This window comes from Bison bison, unplaced genomic scaffold (assembly GCF_000754665.1).
Source record: "Bison bison bison isolate TAMUID 2011002044 unplaced genomic scaffold, Bison_UMD1.0 scf7180017864461, whole genome shotgun sequence".
Taxonomy (NCBI): Eukaryota; Metazoa; Chordata; class Mammalia; order Artiodactyla; family Bovidae; genus Bison; species Bison bison.
The window spans coordinates 13,962,420-13,971,307 of NW_011495023.1; the positions used below are offsets into that span (position 1 = coordinate 13,962,420).

Genomic DNA, 8,888 nt, shown 5'->3' on the forward strand with positions numbered 1-8,888 from the left:
CTCCTTGCTGCTAGAATACAGTCATGCATCTATCTGCTGGCTTAATTATCTTGGGGAAAATTTGCAAAAACTAGAGCAGATCATAAAAAATCCAGTTGTACAGTTTTATAACATGGATTGATATTTGGTTTGAAGACCAAAGTAAGAATTTTGGAAATAGAGGATTTTGATTTTAAAAGGTTGATTTGCTTTAGAAGGTTATCCTAAAATACCCCAAACCAGAGGGAGAGATGAGTCATTACCTAGAGCCAAGGAGCATGACGCCTGTGGGTGGCAGCCTCCATTATTGACCGAGCAGCGGTCTATGAGCGTGCAGACTCTCCCATCGCCCTGATACCCTGAGCACAGCAAGAGCAGGCAAGTGAAAAACAATGTCAGCAACATGCAAGAAGAAGAATCCCTATCTGAGAATCAAATATCAAGACCCAGACCAACCAGAGATCTTCCATCATCAAAACAGAAAATGTAAATAAAATATGTCATAAATAAAATTACACAGTTAAGAAAATGGACAAGAATTAGGCACCTAATTTTGGAAACAATGTTCAGGGTTGTTTCTAATGACAAAAATAAAAATTAAAAGATATGAAAACTATGGAGAGACTTAGAAAGTGCTGACTCTAAGGAAGTGACATTTTTCAATCACAGTGACTTCAAAGCTTTGAGCTGAATTATTTGAAAAGTCCAAAGTACTGCTGTTTCATGTTAATAAAACATACAGGGTTTCAGTTTGCCTCTTAGAACTCCCTCAACTTCTTAGATAGTAACTCAATTTAGATTAGAAAATAGAAGTCATGACTTCTTTCTGGAAGAGAAAGGAAATGCATGTGTATGATATGCCTATCATTAGGTCTGGTATTTAGTAAACTTTATATGGAAAACATCTCAAGAATCCATTATATTAATAAACTGTGGGAACAATACATCTGTGATCCACAGACAAAACCTGTCAAGTTCTTCATTATTTCAAGAGGCCATCCCACAGTTGGTAAAGGCTTATTATTTTCCATTGATATACAAAGTAACTTTTCTTTCTTTCCTATAACACATTCTAATATATCCTGGATCCAGAAGTCAAACTTTTTGCACTACTCAGCTCGCTTCCTTAGATATAAGTCATATTTACAATGGAACACAAGATCCTATTTTAAATGCATGTTGTGTCTGTAACGGTATCAGGAAATTTGGTGTAGCACCTGGTGGACATGAATGACAGTGGTAAGATCCATGCGTATTTATACACTCCACAAGAGGAGCCACAGAACAGCCGCCGTTGTTTATCTCGCATTCATTGATATCTTCGCAAATGTATCCATTTCCTTGCCAGCCTAGAAAAACAGAAGGTTTGAAAAGTTAGTTAAAAACACGTAAAAACCTGCTTAACTATGTAAAGAAACATAGGTTAAAATGGTATATGTTCTACCTTTCAGATTGGCAAAAGCTGATTTAAATACTTATAATCAAATTCCGGCAAATAGGTGGGCACATCGGGTAGTCTTATATGCTATTAAGAGTCAGAAGTTAGATTAATTAAACCTATTTGAAAACAGATCTAGCCGTGTTCATTAAAGATTTTAAAATACATAACTTTTGACTAACAATTCCACTTCTGAAAACTCACTCTACAATGATAAAATTGTCATCAGGTTTTATCTGTCAGTTTATCATTCATAAAGATGCAGGTAAGTCTACCACAGCATTGTTTAATGGGGAAAAAAAAAACTCTTAATGGTCCACAGTCACATATACTGAATATACTATGACTCATCTATACCAATGGATGCTAAAAGCTATTTTTAGTAATATGTGCACACACTGAAGGATTTTCCCATATATATTTTAATGGAAATATCGAATTTTAGAAATGTTATGCAGAGCTATGATCACAGTTTGGGGAAACAATTTTTCTTAAAACCTGCATATTGGTCTGTGTGTCTGTATAAATGAAGGAAAAGGTAGAAGAGGAGAGAGACACAGGGTTTTCCGATGATAACACCCAGGTGAGGACCACTAGACTCTGCTGCTTCTGCTGCTAAGTCGCTTCAGTCGTGTCCGACTCTGTGTGACCCCATAGATGGCAGCCCACCAGGCTCCCCTGTCCCTGGGATTCTCCAGGCAAGAATACTAGAGTGGGTTGCCATTTCCTTCTCCAACGCATGAAGTGAAAAGTCAAAGTGAAGTCGCTCAGTCGTGTCCGACTCTTAGCGACCTCATGGACTGCAGCCTACCAGGCTCCTCCGTCCATGGGATTTTCCAGGCAAGAGTACTGGAGTGGGGTGCCATTGCCTTCTCCGACTAGACTCTAGTTGAAGGAAAGTTACTGGGCTCAAAATAGCCTGGAGTTAAAACTCCCCTCCGGGTCCTCCCCACCATTCTATGCAAAACAAAGAACTCTCTCACCTAAAGAAAAAAAAAATGGACATTAAGGTTGATTACGCCCAGCTCCCAACCGGTCCCAGCCTCTGGCCAATCTCCAGAATTCCCTGCCCCAGCCATTTAAGAGAAACACTCTAAACAACCTTGGAGAAGAACAGGCCCCCTTAAGACAGTAGATTTCCACATATATGCCTATATATACTTACTGTTTTCTTGGGTTAGGGCAGCAGCTCACTAATCTGACTGCTGCCCCTTCTCGCCTCATTAAAGGTGATCTGTTCCTGTAAAGTGCCAGTCTCATTCTTTTTCTGAACCTCGCCTTCTCTAGCTCCCTTACCCTCACTAGTGAACACACTCAGAGATGAAACAATTTGCCCAAGTTTACAAACAGCTGGCTTGTATGAAAGGTGGGACCAGAGCACGTGTCTTTTGATCTCAAATTTAATCAAGATCATGGCAATAAAATGACTGACCTCCCAAACTCTACAGCTAATCCTGGCTGTGCCATTTAACTTTACCACTCTTTGGGACAAACCACCCATTTCTTTCATTAAACTGCTATAGCAGTTAGATGGTCTGAAGTGGGATATAGTGAAATAGGACATGAAACTGGATTGGAAGGCATCCTGAAAACAGCTTTCTTATTCCTCGACAGTGAAAGGAAATTGCTCCTGCCATCTTGCTTGACTGGCATGGGGAGCCTGGCACCTGAGCCCAGGAGGGGACACACCCACATACCTGTGGGGCAGGCCCCACAGTAGAAGGATCCCGGGGTGTTGAAACACCGCACAAGTTCTGAGCAAGGTGCAGGCCAGAGGTTGCACTCATCTACATCCAGCGTACAGGCCGTGCTGTTCGACGGGGCCTTCCACCCAGCATCACAGATGCAGCTGTACTCAGGCTGTAGGAGCGACAAAGGTGTGAAAGCAGGCAGTAAGGAGGATGAGCAAGAAAAGCCTTTGAAAAATCTCACTGAGCCTGCAACTGATTCCTCTTCTAATGTGCATTTCCATGAGACCAACCGAGTGGCTTCTCTTTTCTTCCCACATGATTAAGCATTTAGACCAGACCATGCAAAAAGAGAAACGGCTTTATTTCAGAGTAAGGGAAACCTATAATTTGCCCCCAAAGATGCCTGGAAAAAAGCAACAACAATCAAGAGCTGTAAGTCAATATAATTAAAGTCAATCAGCTCAGCCTGCTTTTAGAGGGAAAAACATCCATGTAGTCACAGACCTTGGAAAATCAATTCTGTTTTTTCCTTTTTGAAGGTCACACACACACTACCCTCCCACCATGGCTGGAAGGGAACCATTTTCCATCACATAGGCAGGGAAAAAACAACAACAACAACAAGTAAAAATAAATACCTGAAGGTCTCAAGGAGGGCCAACTGGGCCAGGGCAGGAGGGCCAACTGGGCCAGGGCTGGAGGACCTCTGGGCCAGGAATTAAGGTCAGCACAAGGGATACTTAGAGAAGTGGGCTCAAAGGGGCTCTGGGGCCAGGACAAATGCAGGCTCCTTAAAAGTGAATGTCACAAACAAGGGCAGGACTTTTGTGTTTCCATATCTTGTCATTGTTAAAACTCATAAGGCCAAGAGAAGATCATGTCTCACAGCGAGAGTCATGGGCAAATAATAAAAACATGAGTAATTTAATGAAATCAGCCTCTGGAGTCGTTTTCTGCTTTCTTATGGACAACCCTCATCACCTTCCTCATCTGAGCCCAGCTGAAGGGCAGGACGTGACTCCCCTCTGCAGCCCCACAGGGTCCTGTGTGTATACACACAGCTACAGAGAATGAGGAACTAATAACCAGCCTACCCCCTCCATCCCCGAGGGGGCCCACTCTGCAAGGGACCCACCTCTCCAGCCTTCACTCGGACCAGATCCTCGCAGATGCCGTGCACGCAGCGCGCCTTGGAACCCCCCTCACAGTCATCATATTTGGATGCACACTGGGGGCCGTGGGTCTCAGGTGAGCAGAGACAACTGTTGGTCACACAAAGCACAACTCAGGACCCGTTTCTTAGCATCAGTTAAAAAATTAACAATAATTCTGATTGCAGGTCAGTGATATGCACATAGAATCATAAACCAGAAAACCAGATTTACTGGCTGGAGTCTTAGAAGAAAGTCACTCTGCTCCTCTTGAAGTGGCAGATTGAGTAAATGTGCTGTCATCTCAAATATGAGATGAGAGGGCACAACTACCTCTATAAATTCTTCTGCTATCAGGTCAAACAGCACTGTCACAGGTCAGACAGCTATGAACTAAGGGGGATAGAGTTCATTCAGGATGGTAGGGATCATCGTGTCCATTCATTGGCCACCCAGCTGGCTCCTCCAGTGAGCACAGGTGACCTTGACCAAATGGGTAAATTCTCGAATATACTCTAGGTTTGTACAACCCCATGGGCAGTGGTATATCCACATCTCAGAATCTTTGATGATGATAATCATATTGCAAAGGCCACATTTCTTCTCTCCATAAGAGATAAGTTAACATAGTAACAGTTCTTACATAGCCACTCACAAGATGTATTTATTACATAACACCTAAGATAGATCCCCTGGAGAAGGAAATGGCAGCTCACTCCAGTATTCTTATCTCGAAAATCCCACGGACTGCGGAGCCTGGTAGGTTACCATCCATGGGGTCGCAAAGAGTCAGACATGACTGAGTGACTTCACTTTCACTTTCAAGCTAGCCTAGCTGTTTTGTCCTAAGATTTCAATTCAGTAATAATCAAACAAGCAAGGCTTGCTCCTTGGAAGAAAAGCTATGAAAAACCTAGACAGCATGTTAAAAAGTAGAGACATCAATTTGCCAACAAATGTCCATATAGTCAAAGCTATGGTTTTTTCAGTAATCATGTATAGATGTGAGAGTTGGACCAAAAAGAAAGCTGAGCACTGAAAAATTGATGCTTTTGAACTGTGGTGCTGGAGAAGACTCTCGTGAGTCCCTTGGACAGTAAGGGACAGTCAGTCCTAAAGGAGATCAACCCTGAATATCCATTGGAAGGACTGATGCTGAAGATGAAGCTCCAATACTTTTACCACCTGATGCAAAGAGCTGACTCTTTTGGAAAAGACCTTGATGCTAGGAAAGATTGACAGCAGGAGAAGAGGGGTGATAGAGAATGAGATGGTTGGATGGCATCACTGACTCAATGGACATGAGTTTGAGCAAACTCCAAGAGATAGTGAAAGACAGGGAACCCTGGCATGTTGCAGTTCATGGCGTCACAAAGAGTCATGCATGACTTAGTGACTGAACAAAAGTTGTTTTAAACCATCACAATCTTAAAGTTGCTAAGTTAGTTTTATATCTACCCTGCAGATTCAGAAGGAAGATTCAGAAGGAATATGGATGGTGTGAGACAGCAGCTGGGGGAAAGGGAAGAGGCAGAGAAGTCACAGAGCTCATTTACACATCTGAGCACAGCTGATGGGGTGAGAGTCAGGTCTGGTTGGCACCGTTTGCCTGACTTGAACTATGTTGGCCACTGGGGCCAAGGGTCAGAGTCAAGGAATGAGGACCTGTGTGGCCATGGACTGTGAACTAGTTTCTGAGTGTTCTGGCAAAGGGGTCACTCTACCAGGTAAAGAAGCTCTTTTAGTGATATGTGTTGAGGATTTCCCCCAAGCTGTTAAGAATCTGCCTGCCAATGCAGGGGACACGGGGTTGGATCCATGGTCTGGGAAGATCCCACATGCCTCAGAGCAACTAAGCCTGTGCACCACAACTACTGAAGCCCGAGTGCCTAGAGCCTGTGCTCTGCAACAAGAGAAGCCACCGTAATGAGAAGACCTCACACTGCAACTAGAGAGTAGTCCCCATTCGGTGCAACTAGAGAAAGCAGAGCAAGGAAGACCCAGCACAGCCACTGATTAATTATTTTTTTAAAAATACACGTTGAGGCACAAAAAGCTCAGCTGATGTCCATGGGTAAAAACAAACATGTGACTGGCAGCAAGGCAAAGGAGAGTTTGGCTGTTGGAGAAGCACCAGGGGCCTCACTCTGGGCACAGAACTTGGTGTAGCCATGGAGGCCCCAGAAACAACCATTGGGTGGCATCTCTGAGTAGGTTTTAAGGAAGAAAGAGATCAGTGAATGTGGCTGGAAATGGAGAGTTAAGAGTGTGGTGAATACCATTCAGGCTAACCAAGTAGGGTTGCCAGACCCAGCAAATAAAGATATAGGATGCCTAGCTTAAAATTTGGATTTCAGATAAATACTTTTTTTGTTGTAAGTATATCCCATGCAATTCACAACATGTGTGCATGATAAGTTGCTTCAGTTATGTCCCACTCTTTGTGACCCTATGGACTGTAGCCTGCCAAGGCTCCTCTGTGCACGGGATTCTTGAGGCAAAAGTACTGGAGTGGGTTGCCATGCTCTCCTCCAGGAGATCTTCCCAACCCAGGGATCAAGCCCGTGTCTTTTATGCCTCCTGCATTGGCAGGCGGGTTCTTTATCATTAGCACCACCTGGGAAGCCCTGCAACTCACAACATCAATACATAATTGAGTAAAAGCTGTTCCATTAATAAATTACATTTCTGAACATTCCAAGGTTGCCTTTCTCATTAAGACAAGGTCAGAGATTAATAGCAATACATGATTAAACTTATAAAGGAATTCAATTACTCATTCCTTCCCCATAGCTATTTATCTTCTTCTCATTTTCCATACTTCCCTTCCCATATTCTCTTCCCTTTTCTCATTCACTCTCCCATCCTTATGCAGAGCATTCTGAGAATTTAATTAGACTCTTGGAGGTGATAGGACTTAGACCATTTCTTCACATATGTGAGGATTTGAACCTGGTGGCTTCCTTGCTAAAAGTTTATCTTACCAGCATCTGCACTCACCAAAAATAAACTTTTTTAATCTTTAAACCAACTCCTGCTAGCTTTCTGAGTCTCTGATGCATGAGAAGTCTGAGTATTCAAGACCCCACAGGACAGGATAGCCTTGGTTTAAATCTTGATGCTACTTGTTAACTCTTCACCTGAGACAATATAATAATAACTCCCTCTGCCTCCATTTCTTGTAAATTAATAGTGTCAAGCTATGAGCTCTATTTTCACCTTGGGGTCTAAAGGCATTTTCCTGCAGGAAGTGCTCAGGAAATTGTGTTTATCTTATCACTAAATGCTTTATTATTGGAAAAGGACTAGAGATTTGAGCAGAGATTTTGGTTCAAGGACCTGCAGTTAAATCCTCCCTCTTTATCTCTCTTTTCCTTCTCCCTTGCTATTGTTATTCAGAGAGGAGTAAATTTTAATCCTACAGGTTTCCCTAAACAGCTACAGTATACTTCTCTCATTTAAGTTTAGATAAGGTGAGAAGCTCCAATACTTTGGTGAAGAGCCAACTCATTGGAAAATACCCTGATGCTGGGAAAGATTGAGGCAAGAGGAGAAAGGGTGATGAAGTAACAGAAGATGAGATGGTTAGATAGCATCCCCGACTCAATGGACATGAATCTGAGCAAACTTCAGGAGATAGTTAAGGACAGGAAAGCGTGGTGTGCTGTAGTCCATGGGGTTGCAAAGAGTCAGAGACAACTTATTGAGTCGGACACAATTTAGTGACTCAACAACAGCAAGGTGAGAAGTAGAAAGCTGAAAGGAAGAAGAAAGCCAGGTACACTAGCAATTTCCTCACTATGATACTTAAAGACAAGCATTTTTAATCCCATTTTATTGGCATGGTTCAAATTGCCCAAGGCACAGGATTAGCAATTGGCAGAAGATAAATTTACACCTAAGATAGTGTTACTCCTGTACTACTGTTTTTCCACATCACATTCCCACCTTCTGAAAGGGAGAGTTAGTTGAATACTTTCCCTTTTTATATATCCTTTAACACAACAGTGTTTACATGCAAAATGTATTAATAAATTCTCAAGGTGTCTAGATATGCCCTTAAAGAAACAGAGTAGTGAATTTTATGCCCTCTTGTGAAGTCAAGTGGGCCTTAGAAAGCATCACTACGAACAAAGCTAGTGGAGGTGATGGAATTCCAGTTGAGCTATTCCAAATCCTGAAAGATGATGCTGTGAAAGTGCTGCACTCAATATGCCAGCAAGTTTGGAAAACTCAGCAGTGGCCACAGGACTGGAAAAGGTCAGTTTTCATTGCAATCCCAAAGAAAGGCAATGCCAAAGAATGCTCAAACTACCGCACAATTGCACTCATCTCACACGCTAGTAAAGTAATGCTCAAAATTCTCCAAGCCAGGCTTCAGCAATATGTGAACTGTGAACTTCCTGATGTTCAAGCTGGTTTTAGAAAAGGCAGAGGAACCAGAGATCAAATTGCCAACATCCGCTGGATCATGGAAAAAGCAAGAGAGTTCCAGAAAAACATCTATTTCTGCTTTATTGACTATGCCAAAGCCTTTGACTGTGTGGATCATAATAAACTGTGGAAAATTCTGAAAGAGATGGGAATACCAGACCACCTGATCTGCCTCTTGAGAAATTTGTATGCAGG

The 8,888-nt window shown here is 42.5% G+C and overlaps 1 protein-coding gene across 1 annotated transcript in view; it reads right to left on the reverse strand.

Annotated features, from left to right (window-relative positions):
* The window catches only part of CUBN (cubilin (intrinsic factor-cobalamin receptor)), a 260,495-nt gene that overhangs the window by 240,363 nt on the left and 11,244 nt on the right, over positions 1-8,888 (reverse strand). Inside the window, exons 7-10 of the mRNA XM_010859974.1 lie at positions 4,244-4,370; positions 3,115-3,277; positions 1,197-1,328; positions 243-338 (exon numbers count right to left, since the gene is read on the reverse strand). Of these exons, the coding sequence (XP_010858276.1) occupies positions 243-338; positions 1,197-1,328; positions 3,115-3,277; positions 4,244-4,370 (518 nt within the window). The remainder of the gene's footprint in view (positions 1-242; positions 339-1,196; positions 1,329-3,114; positions 3,278-4,243; positions 4,371-8,888) is intronic.